The sequence below is a fragment of the Prionailurus bengalensis genome, chromosome D4, assembly GCF_016509475.1.
Source record: "Prionailurus bengalensis isolate Pbe53 chromosome D4, Fcat_Pben_1.1_paternal_pri, whole genome shotgun sequence".
In the NCBI taxonomy this organism is placed as follows: Eukaryota; Metazoa; Chordata; class Mammalia; order Carnivora; family Felidae; genus Prionailurus; species Prionailurus bengalensis.
The window spans coordinates 93,735,982-93,763,024 of NC_057359.1; the positions used below are offsets into that span (position 1 = coordinate 93,735,982).

Below are 27,043 nucleotides of genomic sequence, written 5' to 3' on the forward strand. Positions count from 1 at the left end.
CCAGGACGTGACACATTAGAAACATTTCTCTCCTGAGCCCTGTCTGTGGGCCCTTCTTGGTGGTGACATTTTAACAGACTTGTTGGGGGCACTATGGGGGGGGGGGAGGACTAGGGGGCACTGGGATCTGAGCAGGAGCTCTGCCCCCTGAGAGAGCCAAGGAGCAGGGGGCACAGCCAGAGTCCAGATGGGGGTTCCAAAACCCATTTCCCCCCAAAGAAGCGGGGCTCCTTGGAAAATTGCTGAATCCAGACATGGGTCAGGGAGGTAACGAGCAGGCCTGGAAATTGTAACAGAAAAGAAGTGCTCCAAAAAATGTCCAGGGCAAGTCAAAAGGACACAGAAGCCACCACGAAGGGGTTCCCACCGGCCACATCTGGGGCAGTTTGAGCATAAGAAAGATGGCAATAGAATCGTACACTTATAAGTGGCTAAGACAGTAAATACTATGTACATTGAAAATATTAGTGGGGCACCTGGGTGGCTCAGTCGGTTGAGTGTCCGACTCTTAAGTTTGGCTCTAGTCATGACGTTCGAGCTCCGTTGTCGGGCTCTGTGCTCACAGCATGGAGCCTGCTTGGGAGTCTCTCTCTCCCTCTCTCTCTCCTTCTGTCCCTCTCCTGTGTGACTCTGTCTTTCAAAATAAGTGAACTCGAAAAAATTTAGAGGATAGCAATGACGGTAACATGGTGATTTTTAAAAAAGCCGTGAATCCACAGTGATATGTTTCTAAAAGTGGAAATCTTTAAGCAAAATGCCAGCTAATAAATGCAGAAAAGATGAACTCGTTAGAAACCTGACATTTTGCAGCCACCCCCTGGGGTAAAAAGTTTTGGGAGACAAGCTGTTCCCATGGCCCTCCGTCCTCCCGCGGAAGCTTCTGTGTCCCTTCCAGCCCCCTAGAAGGGGTCTCCGATGGGAGACTGCCCACGGCCAAGCTTGAGCGGTGCGGGCTCTGGGATCCTTCCTTGTGGCCCCACTGTCTCCAGGCTCCACTGCCACCGAGCCCTGCAGTACCTGGGAGTGCCACACTGCCCCCAACCTTTGCACACGCTCCACCGGGACGCCGGTCTCAGCCCAGAGACCACCTCCTCCTGAGAGCCCTCCCACATCCTGGGTGAGAGGGACACAGCCCAGCGCACACTGCCCATGGGTCCCGAGTGGGCACGGGGCCCAGGGTCTAGGCCTCAGGGAGCACAGGCCCGAAGGGCGGGCAACCGTGGCTCAGAGCAGCCCATTCAGGACCTGCCTCCCGGCAGGCAGTCTGGTCTATGTAGACGGGGCAGGGGAGGGGGGTGATGGACAGCCCCCGCCTCAGTCTCCCCATCTGTAGCAACAGCTATTTACAGGGATGAGGGCCCTCCACCCCCACCCCCACCCCCACCCCCAGGCTAACCCAGCCACCTTCCCCTCACGCTGGGCCCACCGCTCCGGGACGCTGCAGATGCACCTGTGGGGCAGGGGCCATACCAGCATCAACCGGGCCCATCTTCACCCCAACGCCCCACTCCACACACGCAGGCTGGCGCTGGTTTTTTTGTTCATTTATTTAAAACAAACATCTGTGCGCTATGTACAGGTCTGGCTCCCGGGCAGGTGGGTGTGCAGGGGGCCAAGCTGGGTGGGAGAGAGCAATGGCAGGGGGCAGGGGTGGGGAGGGGATCCGGCTGCTCGTCTGGCCAGCGGGGCAGCTTCTCCGTTCCTGCTGCCCGGCCCACCCCCTTGAGGCAGCCCCTCCCTGGCCCGTGCCCATGGCTTCCCTCGGGTGGGGGCCTCCCCAAATGAGAGCAGGATGAGGGGGCCTCTTCCTACAGCAAAATAAATAAGGGCCGGGGGCGGGACCTCACCCAGTCCCCATCCTCAGCCCCAGGCCGGCCCATCAGTCTCGGGTGTCCCTGGCCCGTTCAGGAGCCAGGCCCGGCCAACAGGGTCTGGTGGCACCTGGTGGCCCTGGGGGTGGTGGGCAGAGCTGGACGGGGGCAGAGGCTAGGGGCCGGCCAGACCCCAAGGCTTTAAGGCAGAGCAGGGTGAGGGTGTGTGCGGCCCAGGGCCAGGCCAACCTTTGGCACAATCAGGGGAGGGCAGCGCAGTGGCCTCAGGCAGTGCTGAGGACAGGTGAGGGGCTGGAGGGGGCCCCCACTCCAGGGCCTCGTGGCGGGCACTGGGGGGCACAGGGTGGGGCCTCGGCCACCGCCTGACTTCTGTCCCCACTGCGTGTCCTTGAGCCAGCGCCTGACGGTCAGCAGAGTGTGTCCGTGTTGAAGGACAGCTGGGCCTGGTAGGTAGACGACGGGTGAGCCGCGATGGGGGAGGCGTCCGCTACCCCACGCACCCGCGGGCCTGGGAATGGATCCCCCACCTCTGTCTCCCGTGAGTTCTCCCTCAGTGGCCGAGTCTGGTGGCTCCTGTGTCCCCAGGCTCTGCTCCCCCCAACCCCACGTCTGCTCTGCCCGTGTCTGGAACCCCTCAAGGTTTCCAACGTGTCTCGGGGTCTACAACCAGTCCGTTTCCACCTGTGCCCGGAGCCTCCTGTGTCCACCCTAGTCCTGAGCATCCGACGGATCCCTCAGGGCGGCAGGAGTCCCCGGGGCCACTCCTCTCCAAGCCCTCTCCTTATGCAGAGCCTGAGCCCTCTGGCCAGCCTGGCTGCCCTGACCCTACAGGCCGGGCTCACCCGCTCCTCCTCGAAGCTGATGAGGCCCTCGTCCTCTGTGTCCAGGTCCTCGGGCTCGTCAGCCACGAGTGCCCGCAGCTCGGTGGGGGCGGGCCGGGCCCGGAACAGGCTGAGCAGGCGGCCCAGGGGAGACCGCAGAGCCGACGGGGGCTCTGTCTCCTGCTGCTCCAGGTTGTCGCTCTGCTTCTTGGCGAAGTTCACAAATACCTGGCGGGCGGGGTGCGTGGGTGGGTGAGCGGGGTGCAGCCCAGGCTGGCCCGATGCGCCGAGCTGAGCTGGGGCACTCACGTTGTCCAGGGTGGTCTGGCTGACCGAGTAGTCCTCGATGCCCAGCACGCCCGCCACCTGCTCCATCTTGCTGAACACCTGAGCCAGGGAGATGTGCTCCGACTGCAACTGGTACTGCACCTTCGTGTGGTGACGCTCCTGGGGACGCAGGGAGGTCAGAGGCGGCTGGGCGCACCGCCCGGCCCCACCCCCTGGGGCCCCGCCCCACCCCCTGGGGCCCCGCCCCACCCCCTGGGGCCCCGCCCCACCCCCTGGGGCCCCGCCCCACCCCCTGGGGCCCCGCCCCACCCCCTGGGGCCCCGCCCCACCCCCTGGGGCCCCGCCCCACCTTGAGCACTGCCTCGGGGAAGTTGCGGTTGAAGAACCGCACCACGTCCTTCACGTTCTGGCTGCTCTTCGTCCTCACGGTGATCATGTATCCGTCTCCGAACCTGCGGGACAGGCCTGTGGCCCCGAGCCCCGAGCCCCCCGTCCCCCCCCCGCCCCCCTCCCTGCCGCCGGCACCCTCGGCTCCGCTCACCGGTTCTTCAGGTGCTGGATGCTGCCCAGACAGCGCAGGCGCCCGTTCACCATGATGGCGAGCCGCGTGCACAGCGCTTCGCACTCCTCCATGCTGCGGGGCGGAGACGCAGGGGCTGGGGCGGGGCGCGCGGGGCGGGGGCGGGGCGCGCGGGTGGGGGCGGGGCGCGCCGGGGTGGGGGCGCACCTGTGCGACGTCAGCACCACCGAGCGCCCCGTCTTGATGAGGTCGAGGATGAGGTTCCAGAGGAAGCGCCGGGCCTTCGGGTCCATGCCGGTGGTGGGCTCATCCTGGGGGCGGGCGGCGCCAGGCTCAGCGGCTGCGGCCCGTCCACCCCGCCTGGCCCCGCCGGCCGCCTCCCGCCCCGGCTCACCAGGAAGATGAAGGCCGGGTACCCGATGAGCGCAATGGCCGTGGACAGCTTGCGTTTGTTGCCCCCGCTGTAGGTGCCGGCCGGCTTGTCGGCGTACTTGCTCAGCTCCAGCTTCTCCAGGGCCCACTTCACCACCTGGGGGCGAGGACTGGCGTCAGGGCCTGCCCCTCTTGCCCGCCACGCCCCGCCCCCCTTGGGCGACCCTCACCCGGGCCTCGTCCTTCCAGGGAATGCCACGGAGCCGCGTGTACAGCTGCAGGTGCTCCCGGGCTGTGAGCTCGTCGAACAGGGCGTCGAATTGCGGGCAGTACCCCAGACTCTGCTGTACCTGGAGCAGCTCCTTGAGCACACTGGGGACACAGTGCCATCAGCACCGGCGGCCGCAGTCACCCCACCCGCCCAGGCGCCCGCCCGCCCGCACCTGTGCCCGTTGACAAAGGCCTCGCCCCCTGTCGTGCTCTCGTCACCCGTCAGCATCTTGAAGGTGCTGGTCTTGCCCGCGCCGTTCACGCCCAGGAGGCCAAAGCACTCGCCAGGACGCACGCCGAGGCACAGGCGATCCACAGCCAGGATGCGGCCTATCTTCCGGGACTTGTACACCTGGTGGAAGGGAAGGGTCAGCCCACCCATCGGGGCTGCCAGTCGGGCTGGCCGGCCCCTGAACCACACCTCCCCCTGGGCTCCGCCCCTGTCTGCAAACACGCCCCCCCACCTGGGCCCCGCCCTCTGCCTGGGCCCGCCCCTGCCTGTAAACACGCCCCCCACCTGGGCCCCGCCCCCTGCCTGGGCCCGCCTACACGCCTGGGCCCCGCCCTGCGGGCAAACATGCCCCACCAGGGCCCTGCCCCTGTCTGGAAACATGGCCCCCACATGGGCTCCGCCCTCTGTCTGGGCCCCGCCCCTGCCTGCAAATATGACCCACCTGGGCCCCACCCCTGTCTGGAAACACACACCCTCACTGAGCTCCGCCCTGCCTGGAAACAAGCCCCTACCTGGCCCCGCCCGAACACCTGGGCCCCGCCCCTGTCTGGAAACAGGCTCCACCTGGGCCCTGGTACACCCTCCGCGACGCCCCCCCTCGGCCCCGCCCCTGCTCGGAAACACACCCCACCTGGGCCCCGCCTCCCACCTGGGCCCCGCCCAACCTGGCCTCTATCTCACAAGCCCAGGGCCCACCTTGGTCAGGTTCTCAATCTTGACCATGTCATTGTCAGCATCCCCCCGCAGCACTCGCTGCCGCTCGCTGGCCACGTCCACATCATCCTCCACAGGTTTGGTAGACACTGGCATTCGCCTGTGGGGACAGGGTGGCGGAGTCATCACCCAGTGCTCCCCAACTTTCTGTGGCCACGGCAGGGAGACGGGCAGTGCCCGGCCGGCCACTGGCCCCCACATCTCCCTGCACTCCCCCACTCACTGTGGCTGCCGCAGGAAGTTGTACTGGCACATGATGGTGAGGAAGAAGCCCACGAAGCCTTCGACCGTCATGGCCACCAGCCCCCTGGTGACGATGTCCCACTCGAATGGAGACTTCATCTTGTCAAACTGGCCTGTGGGGCAGCCGGCTCAGGGCCTGTGCCTGCGCCCCCGGCAGCCGTGTCCTTCACGCCTGAACCCTCAATCTCTGGGCCAGGCCGGACCCCCCTCCGCACGCCCACCCACCCCGCTCACCAATCTTGGCGTAGTACTCGTTGATGTATTCGTTATACGCCATTTCCATGAGCCCGTGGCCCAGGTTGTAGTTGGGGAAGATGAGAAAGCAGCTTTTCAGGTAACTGTTGACAACCTTCAAGTCCTGGAGGGTGACGGGGGGTCACGGGCACAGCCTCGGCCCCGCTGCCCACCACGCCCGGCCACCCCGCTGCCCCACCTTGTCATGCTCAAAGAGCTGCAGCAGGAAAGTAGCCACGGTGGCCGTGATGCCAATGAAGAGGTTGATGACGATGAGAAACACGTAGGCGGAGCTGGGCACCTCGAACCAGAAGGAGGCCGGGTACATGATGGGGGTGATAGACCACCTGCGGGCAGGCGGGCAGGAGGCGGTCACGGGGAGCCCGCCCCCACCCCAGGCCCTCCTCCCGGCCCACTCCCCCTTACCCATAGAGCAGGAAGAGAGAGAGCACGGCGGGGAAGTTGGTGGGTGACGTGTAGGCCGGTAAGTCGAACACGAACAGGATGATGACGCAGCAGGTGGCTGGGACCAGGTAGTTAAGCTACCAGAGCAAGAGTGGCAGGTGAGGGCCCAGGAGCAGGGGTGAGGGGTCCAGGAGTGGGGCAGGGGGGGTGCTGGGGCCAGAACCAGTGGGCCTGGCAGGAGACAGGGGGAGGGGACGGCAGGGGTCTAGGGGTAGAGGGAACCCCCCTCAGCCATGCAGGAGGAGCACACCATGTCCCACACGTAGTTGGCCAGCCAGTAGATGACGGGGTTGCAGCCACTGACAAACTGTAGGTGCTTGGCTTTGGTAGACTTCTCAGCCACCAGGAAGACCACGAAGCTGGCTGGCACGAAGGACATGGCCACGATGATGAAGATGGCGATGACCACATCTGTGCCCTGCAGCCTGGGGGCAAGGCAGCCATCAGCCCTGCCCAGCACCCGCACCTCGTCCCCCCCCCACCCGCCTGCATACATACAGGTAATCCAGGGAGAGGCTGGCACTTGTCTTGTTCATGGGGTGGTTGGTGACGGTGATGCCTGCAGACAGGGGAGGGCAGCCTCAGGGACCTGCTCCATGCCCACCCTGCCCGGCCCCCAGCCCAGCCCAGCCCACCCAGGCTCACCATAGGCTGCCGGGTTGCCCTTGCTCCTGGGCAGGTTGGCACGCAGAATAGCGTTATTGAGGCTGTTGAGGTAGGTGGGCATGCTGTGATAACCCTTGTTGTTGTAGAAAACCTGGGAGGGACGCAGAAACACCCTTAGAGCACCGTGGGTCCCCGCAGCATGCCGGCCACAGCTGGACGCTGCAGGGCCCGGGGCTGTGCCGCTCACCTGGGCTGCCCTGCGCACCGCAATCTTCCGCACCATGACTGGGGCCCGGGCACCAAACGAGGCTGGGATGGACTTCTGGACGTTGCCAAAGGTGATGGCCCCATACCTGGGCGGGCAGGTCGAGCGGCGTGAGGCCAGGCGTGCAGTGGGTGGTCTGCCCCCTCGCCCACAGTTGGCACGAACCCCCACCTGACTCACCGGTGCAGCCGGAAGCGGTCAGAGGTGAAGAGCAGGTACTCGGAGACGTTGTGGCCAGTGATGTCGGTCAGGATGTCTCCTGTGACCACCCGCATCTGGGGCGGGCGCCCACCCACACCCCCCGGGCAGGAGAAGCCGGTGCCCTGCGCAGAGCAGGTACAGCGGATAGGCTCCCGCACCAGGCGCGGTAGGGAGGGTGCTGACGTCCAGTTGTCTGCGGGTACAGCCGGCAGTCAGCTTAGGTCCGTGCCGTCCCACGCCCCCCGGCAGCCTGGCGGGCCCATACCTGGCCCAGAGGTGGGTGGCAGGGAAGCGTTCCAGGCCTGCAGGGGATCCTCCTCTGGGGACACAGGGGAGTCGGACGGAGCAGGTGAGGGTGGGGGCGGCACGAAGTTGGACAGCGGCAGCCCCTGCGTGAAGGACTCCAGGCACATGCTGTCGAAGAACCTCGCGGCCAGCAGCCGTGACTCGCCACTGGTCAGATTCAGCGTGGGCCCCAGCGAGCCATTGGCCGGAGACTTCAGCACACAGGTGGCGCCCACGCCCGACGGCAGCCGGAACGTGCTCACAAGCTGCTGGGGGCTGGCATCCGGCGACAGTCGCAATCTGTGGGAACCGCGGTGTGAGCCTAGCCCGGGCAGGGGGGAGGGGGATGAGTGCCCGCCCACCTTCCCCTCCCTCACCCGGGCCCTGGCCACCACAGCTGCCCAGCAGATGGCCTCACCGGTCCTCCTGGCGCTCCTCGTTGGCATAGGGGATGAAGTTGCCACGGGGCTGGGTGTAGTTGTGGTACTGGGAGGGTGACAGGACCAGAGGGGGCAGGTCACCTGGCAGGATGCACGAGGAAACCTGAGCAGGTTCTGACTGCCTGCTGGCGGCCCCCGGGCCTCAGTCCCCTCTTCCCAATACCCACAGGGCTGGAGCTTGGGGGCCTGGCCCTGAGGAGGCCCCAGTCCCCAAAAAGCCCGCAAGTGTGCCCGCCAGGCCCAGAGCGGGCGGTCCAGGAGGGGGGAAGAGCCACAGCCCCACTGCAGTGAGGCTCGGGTCCCCCCAGCACGCTGCCTGACCCAACGGCCATACCAATCTCAGGGACGGAGAGGGCCACAGTCATGGCCACGCAGACGAAGAAGGCGGGGAGCAGGATCTGGGAAGACAGGGCCTTGGAGTTGCGGCGAGCACAGTGGAAACGCTTCACCAAGAGTCCGTGGAACTGGCGCACCTTCAGCCACCAGCCCTCCAGCTTGCGGCTGCCCTGGCCGACCCTCGAGAGGGCCTCCGCCTCAGCTTCTGCACAGGGAGGGGGGCTGAGCAGGCGGCCCGACACCACCCCCCAGGGACCCTGCCGGCCCCAGCCAGCCGCACCCCCCACCTTGCAGGCTGACGTTGTCGGGGTCCTGCGCGTTGTCGAAGAGGGGTCGGTAGTCGCCATAGACGTCTGCGTAGGTGGCCCCCTCGTCTCCACGGGTAGAGCCTACCGAGGACGCGGACTGCAGTGACACCTGTGACTGGGCCAGCTCTGTGCTCCGGGCCAGATCGCCGACGTGCACCTCCCCCGACGGGCCCTCCGCCACTGGGAGCACATCCTTCCTGGACTCCTTCACATCTGCCACAGCACAGGGGCCAGGGAGGGGACAAGGGGGACTCAGACCAGCGTGCCACCCCTCGTCCCCATGCTCACCCACCAAGACCCTCACCCCACCTCACCCTGGGGCGCCCCAATTCCCATGGCCACCCACCTACCCAGGCTCCTCAGCCCCAGAGCCAGCCTGGCAGGGAGCCCTGGCACCTTATTCCCACCCAGAATCCTCGGTCCCCAGAGACCAGGCTAGAGTGGGCAGACAGCTGCGGGTCCAAGGCCAGGTGGGGTGGAGCGGGGCTCCCACCTGCCTCACTGTTCTCCAGAGACTGGTCCTCCTCTGACACCTTGAGGAACACCTCCTCCAGCGTCGTGTCCATCAGCCCGAAGCTACTCAAGTGCAGAGTGTCCAGACTGCGCTCCAGATGCTGGGAAAGGGCGGAGCGTGACCCCGATGCGGCAGGGACCGCCCCTTCCGCGCCCTGCCCTGGAGCCCACTCCACCACCACCACCACGACCCCGCCCCCTCCACGCCCCACCCCCTCCGCGCCCCGCCCTGGAGCCCACTCCACCCCATACCTGGAAGAGGCGCTCAAAAGCCCCCTTCTTGGCGGCCTCGCTAGGCAGGATGTAGGAGAGCTCGGTGCTCGTGTCGGAGACTAGCAGGCAGGAGGCCACGTGCTTGCGGATGAACTGGGAGACCTGGGGCTCTGAGCAGCTGCTCAGCTGGGTGCGGCCTGGGGGGCTGGATGTCAGCCCTGGCTCTAGGAGGGGTGGGGAATGGAGAAGAGCTTCACCAGGGGGGTGGGGGGCTGGGGGAGGGGGATCCTCTACGGGGGAGCCCAGCCAGGTCAAGAGGAGGACCCAGGAGAGGGACCGGGCACCCCAGGCTCACTAAGGTAAGCCTTGAGGGCCCGCCCCTCGAGCTCACTGGTCTTGGAAAGGGGGTCCTGGGAGAGGGGGACCCCAGGCCGGCTCAGGCAGTCTCAGCACAGACCTTGGGGGTCCCCAGGCTCAGCAGGTCGCTTGACCAGAGTAAGGCGGTAACCGTCCCCATAGGCGCCCTTGAGGAAGAGCGGGGAGCCGCAGCACTTGAGTTTCCCATGGGAGATGATGGCTATGCGGTCCCCCAGCAGGTCGGCCTCGTCCATGTGGTGGGTGGAGAGCAGGATGGTGCGGCCTGGAGGGGGGTGAGGGACCAGGCTCAGGGCGCTGGGCTGGGTGGGGCCGGCCGGGGCCGCCTGTACCCACCCCACGCTCGGCTCACCCGGCTTGTACTTCAGGATGAGGTCCCAGATGGCTCGGCGCGCGTAGGGGTCCACGCCGGCGGTGGGCTCGTCCAGGATGATGGCGCGGGAGCCGCCCACGAAGGCGATGGCCACGGAGAGCTTGCGCTTCATGCCGCCCGACAGCGTCTGCACCAGCGAGTGCCGCTTGTTGGACAGCTCCAGGTCTTCGATCATTCTGCGGGCAGGGCGGCGCATGTAGGGGCGCACGCGCATGTAGGGGCGCACGCGGGCTCCCGCCACCGCCCCGGGGCCGCCCCGGAGCCCCGCCCCCACCCCACCCACTTGTCCATCTCCTTGCGGATCTCCTCCTGGGCCCTGCTCTTGAGCCTCGAGTAGAACCAGAGATGCTCCTCCACCGTGAGCCGGTCAAAGAGCACGTTGTGCTGCGGACACATGCCCAGGTTCTTGCGGATCTCGTCCATCTCCGTGCGGATGTCGTGCCCGTAGATGGTGGCCGAACCCGAGGTCGGCGGGAACAAGCCCGTGAGGATGGACCTGGGCGGGTGGGCAGGGTCACGACCCCCACCTCCTGCCGGGAGCCCCACCCTGCTGCCCACCTGGTGAGGACCCACCCCCTGCACTGACACTCACATGGTCGTTGTCTTGCCAGCCCCGTTGTGTCCCAGGAAGGACACCACCTGGTTCTCGTAGAGGTTCAGGCTCAACCTGTTTAAGGCCAGCTTCTTATCGTTCTTGTAGACCTTGGTGAGCTTGTCCACACAGACCACCAGCGGCAGGTGGGTGGGCTCCTCCTCCATGCCCCGCGTCTCCTCTGCACGAGGGCCGCGGGTCAGCTGAGGACGCCCCGGGGTCCCCCAACCCCAGTGACTGCCCCAGCCGCCCCCTGGGTGCCCGCCTCACCCAAGCGCCGGCTCTCCATGGCACAGGCCTGGTCCTCTTCCATGACGCTGAGCCGGGGGGCGCGAGCCCATGGCCAGCTCCACTCCCACGCCTCTGTGCGCCCGCTGCCGAGCCAGTAGGACTTCTGCAGTGGGAAGTACCAGGGCCGGGGTAGCCCGTACATGCCTAGGGGTTGGGGGGGGGTGGTGCAGAAGGCAGGCTGACCCAGGGCCTGGTGTCAGGTCCACCCCAGGCCATGTGCACCCCCTAGGGAGCCACACACCCTCTCCTTTCCCCCTGCGAAGGGTCAGCTGGTACCTGGGTGCACCGCCTCGATGTACCACGTGAGCACCCCGTAGACGGCCGCGTCCACCATCAACATGGTGACGGCCAGGAGCAGGTTGAAGTCATCACCTTCCACAGGCGACTGACTGAACGTGTGCCACTGGATGCCCACACCTGCCACCTCGTACAGGGCAAAGTACTTGGAGCCCAGGCCGAAGGCTGTTGTGGACATCAGGGACTGAGGGCACAGTGGTGTCAGCGGGGGAGGGAGGACGGACCCCGCCCCACCCCCAACCATCCCCGATCCTCACCGCGATGCACTTCTCAAAGGCGGTAATCTTATCGTGGGCCACCTCCTCGCGGATCGCCACGTACATGTAGGGCACGTAGCTCAGGAAGTAGATGATGCCACCGCAGGCCGAGGCCAGCTTGGCCTTGGAGTACAGCACAGACACCAGGAAGCTAGGGTGGGTGGGGCCACGGCCATCAGCCACACCCGACCCTTAGGGCACAGCCCAAAGCCCTCCTGGCGCCACCTCCCGGGGTACAGAGGAGCTCCAGAAGGGCTGTTTCTGCGTTTTCTGGGTGAATGCAAGAGGCACTCTGCCAGGGCCCAGCAAGGCTCCCTGCCAGCCCCCTGCCAGCCCCACGGTGCTCACCAAAACATGATGGTGGCCACAGCGTAGACCGCCAGGAAGAGCCAGATGATAAGCACGTGACTGTGCATGAGAACCTGGCCGTACTTGAGGATGGCCGTGAGGGCCGTCACAGAGATGGAGAGCTGCACAAAGCCCGTGATGAACCAGGCCACCCAGTGCACGGCGTTGTTCAGGCCCATTGTCTTCATCACCTGTGGGCAGGTGGCCGGGGGGGGGGGGGGATGCAGGCAGGAGGCCTTGGATGGGGTGCCACGAAGGAATGACGGGTCTCTGCCCCTACCAGCCAGGCCCAGGGAAGGAGAGGTGCCCACAGTCTCCCCTCCACCTTCACTGGTCCCCCTGCCTCTATCCTTGCCCCCTCCCCCCTCCCCCCCCCACCCCCCCACCTCCCCCTTCCATCCCCCCCACCCCCCACCTCCTTCAGCCGGTGCTCCTTCTCTGCTACGATGTGCTGGATGGTCATGGCCACTGAGTAGACCCAGGAGATCACCATGCAGAGCGGCATCATGTGCTCGATGACAAACAGGAAGCTGGGGGGGGGGGGTTCGGGGCCGGGGCGTGAGGGGAGGGGCTCAGCCTGAGCCCCAGCCCCCGGCCCCCCCAACACACACTCACTCGTCTCGCGTGTAGCAGGGGTAGGGGAACATCTGCACATAGTTGCCAGGCTCCACCACGTCGTGCCCCACGAAGGTGTTGATGATGGCACGCTCCATCATGTCTGCAGGTGGGAGAGGTCAGCCACGGCAGGGGGGGGTGGCCAGGCCCTACCCCGGCTGCCCCAGGAGCGGCCCTCACCCTGGATCCAGACGAAGCCATACAGAAAGTAGAAGCGGCCGCCTGTGTTGGGCCCCGGCCGCCAGTAGGCCCGGCGGATCTCGTTGGTTTTCTCAGTGAAGCTGGAGTTTTGGCGGATCTTGTAGTGCACGTGGGGTGGCAGGGAGCCATCCTTGCGGGTCTGGAAGATCACGCCTGGAGACAGGACGAGGGGCAGGTGGAGGGGCAGAGCCCAGGCTGGCTGCAGGGTGAAGGTGTGAAGGGAGGAAGGGGCGGGGACACGAAGGGGACTGTCTAGCCAGAGCACCACTGGGGCATGAGGGGGGCAGGTCCAGGGAAAAGGCGGGGCCGGGGAGCCGGGAAGGTACCTGTTGCAGGGGCAGGGCTGGGATGGGGGCGGGGCGCGAAGCAGGGTACAGGGTCTGGGGCAGTGCTAGGGGGTGAGGGGCGGGGCTGGGAAAAGATAGGGGAGTCGTAGGGCAGGGCTAGGGAGGAGGGGGACCAAGGTGGGGCAAGGCCGAAGAAGGAAAAGGGGCACAGGGGCAGGTAAAGCGGACAGGAGGGCTGTGATGGAGAGACGCGAGGCTAGGGCTGGAGGAGGGGGGGAGGCAGAAGAACAGGAGTTAGGGACCCGCCCAAGGGGGACCAGCTCACTGGCGAACACGGTGACATTGTCCTGGTAGGCCTGGTTGAGAGTATAGTTGACGATGCTCTCCTCGTCGGGAAAACCCTTGAAGATGTCCACACTCACCTGAGGGGAGGGGCATTGTTGGAGCCGGCCCCCGGCCCCCGCGGAGCCCGAGGGGCCACGCACCCCACCTTGGACATGAACTGGATCCAGCCGCAGGCCGCGTTGTCAATGGTGTCCAGCTGCTGCAGGAGCGCGGAGCCGTTGGGCAGCGAAAAATTGTCCTGGCGCAGGGCAGGCGGGAGCTCCTCCAGCGACAGGTTCAATGCCTCGGGGTGCAGCCGCAAGTCCGCCACATACTGGGGGTGGAAGCCTGGCTCAGGGGGGCGGGGCTGACACAGGGGGCTCCGCCCACCCCACCCCGTCCCAGCACCCCCCCCCACCTTCTGCAGCCCACCCCCGCCCAGCACCCCCGGCACCTGCTGCAGCCAGTGGAGGTGTTGTTGCAGCCTGCCCTCCTCCAGGAAGCTGCGGATCTCGGCAGAGATGTTGAGCCACACTTGGGCGTAGTGAGTCACGTTGCCTACAAGGGCAAAGGTCTCGTTGGCCTGCAGAGGGTGAGGGCACGGGTCATGGGGCTCAGGGCGGACCCCAGCCAGCAAGGGGGGACCCCACTCCTTTGTCTCCCCCTAGGCCAGTCCTCCCCAAAACCAGTGATGCTCTGGCCAGACTGCCACCTAGAAGCTCGAAACCCTCCCCTCCCCAACCTTTCCGCAGTGACCCCACAAAACAGGCTCTGCTCTGGCTCCTGGGGCAACATGGCTTCGGGGTTCCCCTACGTCGCCAGCCGTGCCTTCCTGCCTCCTCTGTCGGGCCCTTCTCCACATGTCCCTTCCAGGGTCCTGACACCTGGCCCTTGCCTCCCTGCCCCCGGTCATCCTAAAGACCCCTCCAGAGGCTCCCCCCTTTCCGGGGCCATTTCCAGCCCTAGCTTCTACTTCTCCCAGACAGGACTCCCCCCCCGGATTGGCCACCGACACCTTGCCCTCAGCTGGTCCCATACCGCCTAGCTACCCCACCCAATCGTCACCCACTGGATGCTGCAGAGATCCTCACATGCAGCCTCTCCCCTGTCCAAACCAGCACTGCGGGCCCTGGCCATGCCTGGCCCCCAAGGGCCTCTGCACCCTAAACGCCCCCTGTGGGTTCTCCCCCTCCCCCCGCAGAGCCGAGTCCGTGCTCAAGTGCCAGCTGCGCCCCTCCCATGCCGATTCTAGCAACCCCACTCGGCACAGGGGTCCCCGGCCTGCAGAACCCGGTGCGCAGCTCCTTCAGCTCCTGCCCCAGGGACACGTGCAGCTCAAGCACACGGCGCGCCAGACTTGCCAACCTTGAGAATGACGCGGTCGGCCTCGGAGCCCGCTGGCGCGTACAAGATCTTGGGATTGCTGGTCATAAGGTGCACGAGGAGGCCCAAGTTCCGCTGCTCCTTGCTGGTGAAGCCCAGGGAGCTCATGTTGCCCCGCCGCAGTGCCTCAGGCTCGATGGTGCTAGGGTGGGGGTGGGGCGTGAGGGGCGGAGCCCGGGGGTCTGGATGGGGGGTGGGGGTGGAGGTGGGGCCTCAAGAACTAACGGGGCGGGACCTCAGCGTGGAAGGGGTGCATCGGAAGGGGTGGGGCATGGGGCCGGGATACAGAGCCGGGTGCCCCGGTGTCAAGATGGGCAGGGGTCAGAGCCAGGCCTGGGATCAGACCCCCACCCCTGTCTCCCTGCTGCCCACCTACCGGTTGTTGCCGCACAGGATGGGCTGCAGGCCGGCCCAGAGCTGCACGAAGGCAGAGCACTGGCCCTGCAGCGCGTCGGAGGAGGCAGGAGCCGCAGCGGATGGAGCTCCCTCCTCCGCTGTGGAGTTGGAGCCTGTGCCCACCGCCGCCGGCCCCGTGCCGTTGGCCATCCTGCCGGGGCCGCTGGCTGGGGACCCCGGAGCGCGACGGGTGCAGGCACCCTGGGGCAGCAGCAGGGCCAGAGCTGAGAGGACGTCCACATCCTGCAGAACTTTCTGGGCGTCCAGCAGGTCCTCCAGCAGCGCCTGCAGCCGCTGTGGGGGTGGTGGCTGCTGCTGGGGAGCCGAGCCGTTGGGGGTGTCCAGGCCCAGCTGCGGAGAAATGAGAATGTGGGGAAATGCAGGCCTAGGAGGAGCAGGGGCTGGGGGCCGATCTGGAGGTGGGTCAGGGAGGGCACAGGCTGGGATGAGAGGATGCGGGAGGGTCGGCATCCCGAGAGAAGGTGAGCATTGGCGAGGGGCTAGGAAGCACACTGGGGTGAGGCCACAGGGTGAGGCAGGGGACACGAGGCATGGCTGTCACTGGGGGAGCACGGGACACCCACCCGTGGGCACGCCCCACTGACAGCCTTGGGCCCGGGAGTCCCTAGGACACCGAGAAGCCCCAGCACAGTGGACCTGTGGGGCAGCTGGCAGGCAGGACTCACCTGCTGTGCGATCCTGGCCACATCCAGCTGGTTATGGAGCTCAGCAGCCAGCCCAGAAAAGCGCTGGGCGCGGGCTGCAGCCTGCCCATTGCAGACGGCATCCCGGTAGCCCTGCAGCGCCCTCTGCTGACCCTGGGACACGGTGAGGATCCGGCCCAGCTCCCCGGATCCCCGAGTACACGTGAGTTCCTCCAGGAGGGCAGGCGTCAGCAGCATCTCCTGGGGGCGAGGCACAGGGGAACCGCCGGGCGGGAGCCTCAGCCCAGAGGAAACCAAGGCCCTAACCCAAGAAGGCCTCGGGTCGCCCCCTGCGCCACCCACTGTGTCAAGTCTGAGACAGCCCAGGTTCTGTGACGGGGTGGGGTGGGGGGGGTAGGAGGGATGGACACACATCACTGTCCCGCCTTCCCCCTCTCCATGACAGCCAGACTCCCAGAGACCTCCCTCACTTCCCAGGAGAAGCTCGGAATTATCAAGGGGGCCCATTTTTTCACCCGCTCTGGCAGAAGCAGGCAGCACACCCCCATCCCACTAAGAGGCCCTCTCACCTCCATCCGGAATAGGGGGTTGTTCCAGGGCTCCTGACCCCTGGGGAGTCCTGACCCCACATCTAGGGCAGGCGAAGGGCCAAACAGCAGGTGATAGACCTGGGGTGTAAAGGGGGCCTGGCTCAGGCCAGGAGGTGCCAGAGCCTGGCCCCGGGGCTGCCTCAGAGCCCCGCATCCCGCCCCCCCCCGTGCCCTCCATTCCTACAAGCAGGGGAGGAGGGTGGAACGCAGTGCCCAGGGCTGGCAGCTGCCCAGGAGTAGACACGCGCTCACAGAGGCCGCCTGCCCCACCTCACCTCAGGCAGGTCCACCCGGGCAGCCAGGAGGGCCTGGGCCGTGCTGTTAGGCAGCGACAGATTCTGCATCAGGAAACGCCAGAGCTCCCGTGGGTCCCTGGCCACCGAGCCCAGAGAGAAGGAGGGCACTGGACAGGCAGAAGGATGGCGCTGAGGGCCAGCTGGGCCCAGGGTCTAGGCACCCAGAACAGATTCAGCGCCAAGCTCCCCGCACCAGGCTCGGCCACTGTGGCGGTCAGCTCAGCCGGGACCACCCGAGCACGTCTGCCCCGGGAACTCGGAGTGACGGTTCAGACGGAGGCCCAGCCGCGAGCCCACGGTCAGAAGTGACCGAGCCGGGGTTTGAACCCAGCTGACACCAGAGCTCAGGTCTCAACAGCCTCCACCCCCACCCCGCCGCACAGGCACGGCCCAGCCCGCCCAGGGCCCGGTGCGCACCTGCGGGTCTGTCCGGGAGGCTCTCCCAGGCGTCCGGGCCCGAGCGGAGGGTCTCCAGGTGCTGGCGCAGGGCCTCGAGCTCCGAGCCCAGGCTGGGCCGCGCCGGGTCGAACAGGTTGCCCTCCTCCACCACGCGGTTGAGGCGCTCCAGAAGCTGAGTGACCCTGCACCACCATCCGAGGTCACCCACTGGCCTCCGCAGGGGGGTGGGCTCCCGGACGGTGGGGTGGGGGGCACTCACGTGGAGTTGGCGTACTGCAGGAAGCCAAACTCGTCCCGCTGGCCATCCGGGCACAGAGACTGCATGACGGGCAGGATGCCCGCAGAGGTGAGCGGCGCTGCCGTGTAGAAAGCTGGGGGGGGTTGGCGGTCAGGGCAGGTGAGAGGACCCGAGGGGTGGAGACAGAGGGACAGGAGACGGGGACGGAGTCAAGAAAGGGAAGGGAGATGAAGCCGAATAAAGAAATTTAGAGAAAGTCAGGGAGGAAACGCAGCTTCAGGCAGCAGACAGGGGGCAGAGGGCCAAGAGCTCTGGTGCAAAGGACCCCAGCAGGTCAGAGGTCAAAGGGTATCTCGCCATCCCTGCCCCCAACTCCCAGGGTGTCCTTCTTCCCTTAGCCAGCCAAGGCCAAAATGCCCTGACGCCTTCCCCAAGAATTCAGGTGTGGCACGGGTGCCACAGCCCAGGGGAGCACGTGGGGCCCCCCCACCGGGAAGTGACCTCTGACCTCTCTGGCCAGCTGGTTAGCAGAGAGAACGCAGGAACCCACAGGGGTCTGCTGGGGGAGCAGCCAGGTGACCTGGCCCCAGGCCTGCAAAGCAGGGCCGGGCGACCCCACAGAGAGATGGAAACCCCCAGAAGGGAGCCACCGTGGCCCAGGCACACTCAGCACCCACCGCCCACCGTCCCCCAGTGCTCCAGCTGTCCCTGACAGCGGAGAGGGGTTTTTGCAGGACGCAGCCAGGCCTGGAAAGGCTGTTAATGCAAGCGGGGTCGGGGCACGCTTAGGCTGCACCAGGAAGGCCTCACTTACAGACTGCATGCAGGCCCAGGAGGAGGACAAGAGACCATGCGGGGGACGGGTAAAACAGAACAGAGGAGAACCGTGAGGGATGGCCGCCGTGGCCGGCCCGGGCCCCTAGCCCAGCCAGGAGGCACGGCCAGGGACCGCGCGGGGGAGCGTGGCAGCTGGGACACGTGTGTGGCCGCGTGCACACAGGACAGGCATGTGTGATGCGGTGAGGACCGCCTGCCCCACCCTGACCCCCCAGCTGTGCCCTGGGCACCCCCCCGCAAGGACACTCACCTTCCTTCACGGAGATGGTCGGTTTCTTCTGCCGAAGCCCCAGCAGGATGAAAAAGAGGACCAGAGGGATGAAGATCTCAAAGGCCAAGACCCACTGGAAAGGGCGGGTTGAGTAAGGTACCTGTCCGGCAGCCTGGCCTCCCACGCCACCTGCCGGGGGCTGGACGGGACAGGCCTGAGGCCCCACCCCCCCCACTGCCCCGCTCCCCAGACAGATGTCTTCCGGGTAGGCAGAGCCAGCATGGGCCCCACATTTTCCCACAGAGGCCACAAAAGGTCAACACAGGCCCTTGGGGGCCAACAGAGTCTGCAGGCCCGCCCCCTTCCTTCAAGGGCCTTCTCGAAGGGCGCAACTGTGAGTGGTGTCTGGCCCAAGCCAACCAGGTCTCCCGCCCCCTGGCCCGGGTCCTGTTTGCCACACTGACTTGCCAGGAGAGACAAAACAGCCAGCTCGTGGTCTACTCTGACCCGTGCATCTGCCCAGCTCAGCTTCCCCTTCCCCAGGCTAGGATCTTGGAGGTGGTCGTGGGCCCCATCTCAGCTCCCACAGTCCCCCAGGGTGAGTCCTCCTGGCTGTGACAGCCGTCATCACACCCCAAAGCCTGGACAGGAGGAGGCATGGTTCTAGCCCCGGGTCCTGAGCCTCCAGAGAAACCTGGTCAGAGGTCTGACAGCCCTGAGTCCCTGAGGCACAGGTACCTTCTTCCGCCCTGGCCCCTTCCCCTCCCCCCCCAACGTGGTTCACGGCAGTGGGGGGCGCTCAGCAGCCCTGCCTGCCCTCCCCAGCACCCCTGTTCAGTATTCCTGGGACTGCCCCGGCCACCCCCGCCTGGGCGCCAAGGTGAGCCCTGATGTAACTGCTCTGTGTGGGAGACAAATGCCAGCAGCCCCAGGGACCCAGGCCTCCCGTGACCACCCCCACCTCTCCCGGCTCAGGGAGGGAAGGTGGAGAGACGGGACCTCAGGCCAGCTGCCCTGAGGGGGAGCCCCCTGCTCAGCCCAAAGACACACCCCGACCTCCACCCCACTCGCTCTTCTCAGAGGCTGCAGGTTTCCTTCCTCCTCGCCCCCCACCCCGGTGGCGTTCCGCCTGGCCCAGGGCCCGGGCTCCCGGTCCCCTGGGGTGGACCAGCTGCTCCTGTTTACCGCACTCTGACAATCGTGCTCTGTGGCCTGGAACACCCCACTGTGTGTCCGCACCCCACACTCGCCCCAGCCCGTGCCAGCCTCCACCCCCTCCCAGGGCTAGCTGGAGAGGCACCACGGGCAGCCACGGGGCTGGGGACGGGCACAGAGTGAGGGTGGCTGCATGCGAGCGGCGACGCAGGCGCGCGGGGTCGCGGCCGCGGTGCCAGCCCCACCCACACCCGCCCTGCCACCGGGCACCTCCACCACGTAACTGCAGCAACAGGCCGCGGCTACCTCCTCATTGCTATAGCAACAGCCGCGCAGGAGCTGCTGGGAGGAGGGAGGCCTGCTTGGCGGGCGGGCGGGCGGGCGGGCGGGCGGGCGGGCGGCCAGAGGGGCATCTGGTTACAGGCAGGCAGTGCAGGTTAGGCCCCACCTGGGAGCCCCACCTGGGCACCCCACCCGCGGCCGGCAAGGTGGTTAAACCCCAGTCCCTTGAGGCTAGCCCAGTGCCCCCATGGTGTTGCCGGGGCCTGGGTGCCCACTCTGGGCCTGAGCCACCTCCTGCTGTGTCAAGGGGAGAACAGAGGAGACCTGAACGGAGCGGCCTGACCCTGACCCCAGGAGTGAGGCCACAGCCGTCCCTATAGCAGGGCAGACCCGTCCCAGCTAGGAGGGGATAGGCGACACTCAGATGGAGAAACCAAGGCACAGAGATGTGAAGAGTGAAAGAGCAGGGCACAGAGGGCCTTCGTCCCTTCCCTCCGAACCAAGCCCTCCCCCAGAGAAGCACATAGAACGCAGAGCAGAACCTCTGCTGGCCAAGCCCGCAGGTCCAACTCCAAAGCCCAAGACCTCCCCAGGAAAGTGGGGGGCCAGGGGGAGTGGGCCAGGCACTTGGCCAGACCCTGCCCCGGCCCCACGGCGCGAGCCCAGCAAGGCCTTAGTCGCCCTGGAGGAGGAATTTCTGATTTGCTGTGGCCCCAGGCCGAGGACCTCCATGTGGCCCAACCAGTCCCTGGTGGTGCCGCTGGGCAGGGTACAGGAAGACTCTAGGGAAGGCCCAACCTAGCAGGTGGGGGCCACTCCCGGGTATCTGGCAGAAGGCACCTCCCACCTGCTTGCCAGGTGCCCCACAAGCCGCTGCTCCCTTCCCTGAGCCTTGAGGTCTCCAGTGGATGCAGGGACCATCATTCTAGGCTCTGTTCCCAGCCCCTGGGGGCCCTTCCTGCTGAGAACCCTGGGGATAATGCTAATGCCCACATCCCAGTCTCCCTTCCTCCCCTGAGCCCTGCCCTGGTGCCCCCAGTAACCCCAAATCGGAAGCAGGGGAAGGTGCACCAGAGGCTGCAGGCCCGACCCATGGGACCCGGTGCCAGCCAGCCCCAGGCACGTGGGCAGGGAGTGTACTCAACCCCGGCTCCCTGCCAGGCTCAGGTGCCCAGGGCACTCCTGCCAGCCATGGTGATGATGGCCACCCCGCCCTGCCTGCAGCCCTGGGCTTCTGATTATGCACTCCAGAGCCCTTCTCAAGGAGGCACCCATGCAGAGGCTCATCAGCCCCACTGGGCTCAGAGTCAGGTGGGAGAGGAGCCTCTTGGGCCCCAGGTGGGCAAGGGGATGATGCCTCCTCCTCGGGGCCCCACTCTGGACCCCAGCCTGCTCTGGGCCTCACTGTGGAAAATCCCCAGGGCCCATTCAGAAACCGGAGCTGCCCAGGCCTCTCTGGTGCATGTGCTGCTGTCGGCTGGGCAGGACAACAGGAGATGGCCCTGCCCTTCCCGGGGCAAGAGCGGTGAGGGCGGGCGTGATGGTACCCATTCTGCCCCAGGCTGGCTCCTCACCAGGGCCTCTGCCCCTGACAGCTGCTGTGTCCTGTACCCTCAGGCCCCTGGCCGCCCCAGGCACGGGCGGACAGCTGGGGTGCTTGGAGGTCACATCTCCAAATAGCAGGATCCGGCTCCCAAAGGAAGCTGGGGCTGGGGAGACCAGAAGGCGGATCGGCCTCAGGGAGGACTGCCCCAAAGGACAAAAGGGTGCAGGGCTGCAGGCTGGCCGATGCTGCCACAGCAAGGACATTCCCATTGGTGAGAAGGCAGGAGCACGGGCTAAGGGACTTTCGGGAAGGGTAAAAAAGAGGAGGAGGAAGAGGAGGAGGAGGAGGAGGAGGAGGAGGGTGAAAGGGAGGAGGAGGGGGAGGAAGAGAGGTGTCTGCCCAAGGGCAGAGGGGTGGTGCAGGGAGGGAAGGGGCAGGGTCCCTGCAGGGACTCCAGGGGGGCTGGGCCCAGAGGCCAAGGAGCCTCTGGGCTGGACAGAGTCCCCCCATGCCTGTCCTCTGTCCCGGGAACCAGGGCCTCCCGCGACCCCAGGGTCCTGGGACCGCTCGCCCCCCTACTCGCGCAGCTAGACCCCAAGAGCGCGCCACGCAGGGCGCCCATCCCGTGACTCAGCCGAGCACCGCGAATGTCAGCGGGCGCGGGCCGCGGGCTGGGCACGGCCGAGCCCCCTCCCCAGAGGCCGGAGGCCGGAGCCGGCCAGGGCGGGCGGGGTCCGGCGAGAAGGGGTCTCGGGCCCGCCGCCCCCAGAGCCCGCCCGGGGTCTGCGCGCGCCCGGCCGCACGTGCGCGCGGCAAGCGCGCCGCCGGCCCCGGTGCGCGCGCCCTCTCGCTCGGGGCAGGCCGGGAGGCGCGCGGGGTCGCTCACCGGGCTCCGGCGCTTCAGCGTCACGTTCTTCCAGAGCAGCAGCTGCAGCTGGTGCAGGAAGCCCATGGCGGGGCCGCGCTCCGGCCGCCTTCGCGCCGCGGCCCGCTCCTCTGCGCGCCCCGCCGGCCCCGCCGCCCGCCGCGCCGCTCGGCATCGCCCGCGCGGGGCGGGGCCTCGGGCGTCCGGGACCGGCTCCGCGCTGGCTCCGCCCCCCGCCCGCACCGCCCCCGCTTAAAGGCGCCGCGCTGCGCTGCGCTCGCCGCCGCGATCCGCGCGGGTTCCTGGAGTTCTGCCCCGCCGCGGGCGGCCTCCTTGGTCGCCCGCATCTCGCCAGGCGTTGAAGTGACGTGCCCCAGAGCCGCCGTCTAAACCGACTCATCCCGCCCCTCCGGGGCGCTTTTCTCCCGGGGGCATCGGGCCCGCGCACAGCAGCCCCCGTTGGGATCTTCGCGCTCCCGCAGAGGCGCCCTAAGGCGGTCACTGGCCCCCAGGGCGCCCTGAAGGGATGCTAGGGGAAGCTCGGCTCCCACCGTGTCACCACCTCCACCCGCCCGCGTTCAAGTGCTGCAGGCAGGGATTTCACCTGGACGTCAGAGCCAGGTCTCGGTCCCCAGGGTCACTGCCAGGCTGGAAGGGTGTGGCCACCCGCACGTGGGGAGGGGAAAGCTTAGCACTGGCTGGAGATCCCACCTGTGCAGGGCGGGCAACGTCTGCCTTCAGGTCGTCCAGAAGCAACGTTCTGGGCCCCACCAGGTGCTTCCCGACCCGCGCCTCTTAAGGGGGGGGGGGGGGGGCTCTTGTGAGAAGCGCTGCAGGTGCGCTGTCCCACCGCTGGAAGAACTTCATCCCTTGGTCCCTTGTGAAGGAGCCACTTGCTGACCAAGTGTCAGGATGGGCCTGGCTGGGCCGGGGGTGTGGTGCTGCAGCTCTCTGGCTCCCGGCAGGTGGGGCGGGCAGGGTGCTTGAGGAGACGGAGGCTGCCCCCACTGTAAGGGGCTCTGTTTGGGAGAGCAGAGCGAGCCAGGCCTCCACACACGGAATTTGGAACGGGGTGATTTCCGCAGAGGCAGTTTGATGCCTGGTGGGGTGAGGCTGCCGCTTCCCATGGAGGCCAGCAGAGGCCAGCAGGGGGCAGGGAACCTCTGTGGGTGGCTCGGGTGGCTCCTCCCCAGCCTCAGTCTCCCCACTTGCCAACGGGAGGCGCAGGCCGAGAGATGGCCATGTCTGTGGTTCGCATAGAGGGTGCACCCTAAGCTGAATGGCAGGCTTTGGGGGGAACCACAGCTACCTGCCCCTTCCCAGCTCCTTCTTTACAGTGGGGTGGGTGGGTGGGGGGCACGGTCCCCCACCCACCCCACCGTACATCCTGAGGACGCTTCCTTTTCCCTGCTAGGTCAGGGCAGGAAGTCACTGGCAGGCCTTTCCCACAAGCCACTGCCAGGGGGAGGGCAGCTTCCTGCCTCCACATGCCATCCAACCCCACCTGGGGCAGGGGCGAATCCTGTCCCCTGCCCCAGGGGCTCAGCCTGTTGGAGGCCCCGTCAGCACCACCAGCTTCTCCGCTCCTTCCCCCACACGCAGCCTGCCACGGGGGCTGCCCTGACCGCCCCATTGTCAGTACCCACCTCTGCCCTTGCGGCCACCAACCACCTGTCAGAGAGAACCCGGTATCACAGACCAAGCCCTGCCACACCCCAGACGCCTCTGCAGCCTGAAAATGAAATCCCAGGGTCTTTAAGATGGGGTATCTCTGACCACCCCCCCCCCCCCGGAGCCAGGTGTCAGATTTCGGCACCCCTACCCTCCACCCGCCTCGGTCAGGGAAGGCGCTCCAATGCCATGCTGTTCATCTGGCAGTGGCTAAGGGAAGCTGGGAGGCGCGGGCAGAGCAGTGTGGGGGAGGGTCTCTCAAGCACAGGGAGCTCAGAGGCCTTGAGGAGGAGCGGGCCCGATTCCTTCAGGACAAGGAGGCCTGTGTGGCAGGGGTGAAACTGCGGGGGGTGGGGGCAGAGAGACAAAGAGTCAGCACATGCCATTCTCGTTGTGCCTTTACTGGCGGCTGCCCTCCCTAGAGTGGGCCGCGGGTGGGAGAGGCCAGCGAACTGGTGTGCTTGTGTGGTGTCCCCAGGCCTGGCACAGGTCTGCACACCGGGGCTCCGGCACCGTGGAGGGCGAGGGTGATGTGCCCGCACGACCCGGGCCAGCAGTCCGTTACAGAGGAGGTCGGGGGGGGGCGCGGTCTTTCCCCCCACAGACTGCAGGAGGGCATGCCCCCCAGGCCCAGCGCCCTGCCTCTGGCCTTCTCCCCCTCCCCGCCGCCGTGTCTGGCACAGCCTCGATTCGCCCGGCATGTCACCAAGGTGGGGAGGGAGGTCCTCAGAGGTCGTGGGAGCCTGTGTCTGTGATCAATTAGCAACACACCCCCCCACTAACTCCCTGCTCTCAACCTTCCCCGCCAAACGCTCGCCCCAGTGCTCACCAGCCTCCTCCAGACTTGCCCAGCTTGCCCAGATCGTCCCCCTCCTCCCACACCCCTGCTTTCTAGCCTCTGACCCCAGCCTCCATGTTACCCTCACGGCTGCGCATCAGGGCCGGATGCCCGGTGGTTTGATTTCAACATCCAGCCTTCCACCCACACCGCCAGCGCCCGGCCGCCCCCCTCTGCCTCCTCCTGCGGCCAGGGCTCAGGCCTGGAACCAGCCCTTGAGGTCCCGGTAGACCCGGTCTCGCGGCAGGCGGGGGTAGTGGGTGCAGACGGCACAGAAGCGCTCTCGCCAGTCCCCAAACAGCCGCACGCGGAGCCGGTCCCGCCAGGCAAAGTAGCGCCGATAGCGGCTCTCGTTCATGCCCACCAGGAACGAGGCCAGCTCTCGGGCCGTGCCGAAGTCGTCCACGTGCACGAAGGCGTCGGCGGGCGCGAAGGCCTCGTAGGTGGCCCTCGGGGGCCCCAGCACCACGGGGACGGTGCCGGCGGCCAGAGCGTTGCGCCAGAACTTCTCGGTGATGTAGTCTCGGTGCTGCGAGTTCTCGAAAGCCAGGTAGAAGAGGTACGGGGCCACGGTGGGCAGCAGGCAGCTGGCACAGAGCGGCCGCCCGCTGGCGCGGCCGAACACGTCCACCCGCAGATGGGGCGCCAGCTGCCGGTACAGCTGCACGCGCCGCTGCCGCTCCTGGAGGTTGCTGACCACCCAGGCTGCCGTCCCGCTCTTGGCCGGCAGCGGCGGGGCGGGCCCCGCGTGAGGCTCCAGCCGGCCGTAGGGCACGAAGATGTCCGAGTCCCGCCGGTAGCTAAGCACCCAATTGAAGATGCCGCCCAGGCGCCCGAGGCCGCGGGTGTGGCTGGGCGACTCCATGGAGGCCCACACCCAGGGCTGCCCCCGCGGCCGCTCGGCCAGGGGCAGGCGGGCCCGCCGGCTCTGCAGCTCGCGGTGGTGAAACACCACGACGTCCGCGCTGGCCAGCAGGCTGCGGTTGGTGCTCAGGCGGCAGCGGGCCACCCCGTAACGGACGCAGGTGTCGCTGGACAGCTCCGGGGGCTGGTCGGCGAAGGGCCAGTGCCAGACGAGGACGGTGAGCGTGGGCGGCGCCGCGGGGACCCTGGCGGGGGCCCACCCGAGCTGCCACAGGAGCCACAGGGTGGAGAGCAGGGCGGCTCCGGCCAGCATCCCCAGATGCCCGACGCCTCTGAGCGGGGCCGCATCCTACAGGGGACACGCGGGGGGAGAGCGGCTGTCTTCCCGGGGCGCCCCACGGGCCCCTTCCTCCCGGCCCAGGTCTCCCCGGGGACCACGCACTCACCAGCATGGCTCATCCACAGCACCCGGTTGCAGCCACCCAAGGATCTCAAATCACAGCAGCCGCTAGGCAGAGGCGCCCTGAAATCACAGCTGCGCCCCCGCGCCCGGCCCCACCTGGAAGCGATCTCCTTTCATCTGCCCAAGATGACAGAAACCAGGGTATCTTCCTGCTCCCGCTCCGCCCCGGCCCCCGCCCTGGGGGTGACCTTTGGCAACAGCCACCATCCTGGTTCACCCGCCTGCCCGCCCGCCCGCTGGCTTTCTCCTCCGAGCCTCTGGCTGTGGGGGAGGGGGGCTAGGTGGTTCTAGGAGGGGCGCCATCCAGAGCCCACACCAGGCCCCGCTCCCCTGCTGAAGGGGCCCGGGGCCAGCGGGGGAGGGGCCGTCCTGGGCCGCTGGGGGGGCCCCCTTCCCAGAAGAGCGCCCCGCTGGCAAGGACCCAGTCACTGCCCACCACCCAGGCCCGGAAAGCAGGGCGCACTTCCCTGGGAGGCCCCTCCTGCGGTAGCATCACCCACTTCCCCTGCCAACGCCTGCCCGCTCTGCCACTCCCAGACCCCCACAAAGACCTGCTGTGCTCAGCGCCCTGCCAGGAGCCTGAGCCTTCGGCCACGGCTTCTCACGGCGCTGCCCCGCCCCTCCTCACCCCTGCCGCCTCTAGCACGCCTGCCTCGCCACAGAACCCAGGTTCCCAGGGAGGGGGACTGCCCTGGGGTCCCGGGAGCGTCCACACCAGGCCACAGCACGTGCCCTTTCCATCCACACCAGGCCACAGCACGTGCCTAGAAAGGGCAGGCGCCAGCCTGGGCCTGGCCCCAGGGTGGGCTGCAGGGCCACGTGCCTTCTTTCCTCACCCAAGGACACAGGTCCACGGAAGTCCCAGGGTCCCGGCCAGCCTGGAGTATGGGCAGGGGCCTGCCCTTGGGGGCTCCAGGCCTCTTCCTCCGGGCCCCACAGCCCAGGATGGGGGTGGGGACAGGGAGGGGGCTTTCCAGGGTGGAAAGGGAAGGAGTCGCTGTGTCCCTGACGCTGGCAGGTAGGGGGCCGGCGCCTGCTCCAGGAAAAGGCAGGCAGAAGTCCAGAGGCCCTCTCCACCCCCACCGCTGCCCTCCGGCCAGCTCTGGGGGCCCGGGCCTGGAGGTCAAGTTCCTTCCCCTTCTTCTCCAGTTCCTCTGAGCGGGAGACACGGCACACCAGCGAGGCCGGCCTCCCCTGAGCTCTGGCCCCCTCCCCGTGCTCAGCTC

The 27,043-nt window shown here is 67.2% G+C and overlaps 2 protein-coding genes across 3 annotated transcripts; both read right to left on the bottom strand.

Moving 5' to 3' along the window:
* Positions 1 to 1,529: 1,529 nt before the first annotated feature.
* On the bottom strand, positions 1,530 to 22,136 carry ABCA2 (ATP binding cassette subfamily A member 2). 2 transcript variants are annotated; one of them, XM_043566735.1, is made up of 49 exons: positions 22,003 to 22,136; positions 18,173 to 18,266; positions 17,900 to 17,902; positions 17,107 to 17,218; positions 16,866 to 17,029; positions 16,428 to 16,555; positions 16,132 to 16,230; positions 15,584 to 15,802; positions 14,878 to 15,248; positions 14,484 to 14,643; positions 13,573 to 13,701; positions 13,285 to 13,452; positions 13,120 to 13,216; positions 12,487 to 12,660; positions 12,307 to 12,409; positions 12,107 to 12,221; positions 11,692 to 11,882; positions 11,344 to 11,494; positions 11,066 to 11,270; positions 10,769 to 10,933; positions 10,499 to 10,679; positions 10,190 to 10,402; positions 9,886 to 10,082; positions 9,616 to 9,798; positions 9,198 to 9,382; positions 8,926 to 9,046; positions 8,412 to 8,645; positions 8,123 to 8,329; positions 7,767 to 7,869; positions 7,329 to 7,648; positions 7,043 to 7,256; positions 6,845 to 6,950; positions 6,637 to 6,748; positions 6,490 to 6,550; positions 6,242 to 6,416; positions 5,953 to 6,068; positions 5,726 to 5,873; positions 5,527 to 5,650; positions 5,273 to 5,405; positions 5,032 to 5,149; positions 4,277 to 4,455; positions 4,064 to 4,205; positions 3,856 to 3,990; positions 3,669 to 3,772; positions 3,483 to 3,575; positions 3,291 to 3,393; positions 2,963 to 3,100; positions 2,675 to 2,881; positions 1,530 to 2,275 (listed from the first exon to the last, which is right to left on the bottom strand). In XM_043566735.1, exons 1-49 carry the CDS (start codon positions 22,066 to 22,068, stop codon positions 2,240 to 2,242), a joined length of 7,302 nt encoding a protein of 2,433 aa, XP_043422670.1. In that variant the 5' UTR covers positions 22,069 to 22,136; the 3' UTR covers positions 1,530 to 2,239. The 2 variants fall into 2 exon arrangements, with proteins under 2 accessions (XP_043422670.1, XP_043422671.1); XM_043566736.1 differs by lacking the exon at positions 17,900 to 17,902.
* Positions 22,137 to 24,032: 1,896 nt separating this feature from the next.
* FUT7 (fucosyltransferase 7) lies at positions 24,033 to 26,542 on the bottom strand. Its single transcript, XM_043566806.1, has 2 exons — positions 25,801 to 26,542; positions 24,033 to 25,703 (listed from the first exon to the last, which is right to left on the bottom strand). The coding sequence occupies exons 1-2, from the start codon at positions 25,804 to 25,806 to the stop codon at positions 24,687 to 24,689; spliced, it is 1,023 nt and encodes a 340-aa protein (XP_043422741.1). The 5' UTR covers positions 25,807 to 26,542; the 3' UTR covers positions 24,033 to 24,686.
* Between the last annotated feature and the right edge of the window lie 501 nt (positions 26,543 to 27,043).

Bases quoted from the DNA above. Each gene is read 5' to 3' on its own strand.
- ABCA2 (XM_043566735.1), bottom strand. From the start codon at position 22,068: ATGGGCTTCCTGCACCAGCTGCAGCTGCTGCTCTGGAAGAACGTGACG. The intron at 9,799-9,885 runs GTGAGCCGAGCG...ACCCCCCTCCAG, and splicing joins CATCCTGAAGTACAAGCCGG to GCCGCACCATCCTGCTCTCC. The intron at 7,649-7,766 runs GTGAGGCCATCT...CGGTTCCCACAG, and splicing joins GAGGAGCGCCAGGAGGACCG to ATTGCGACTGTCGCCGGATG.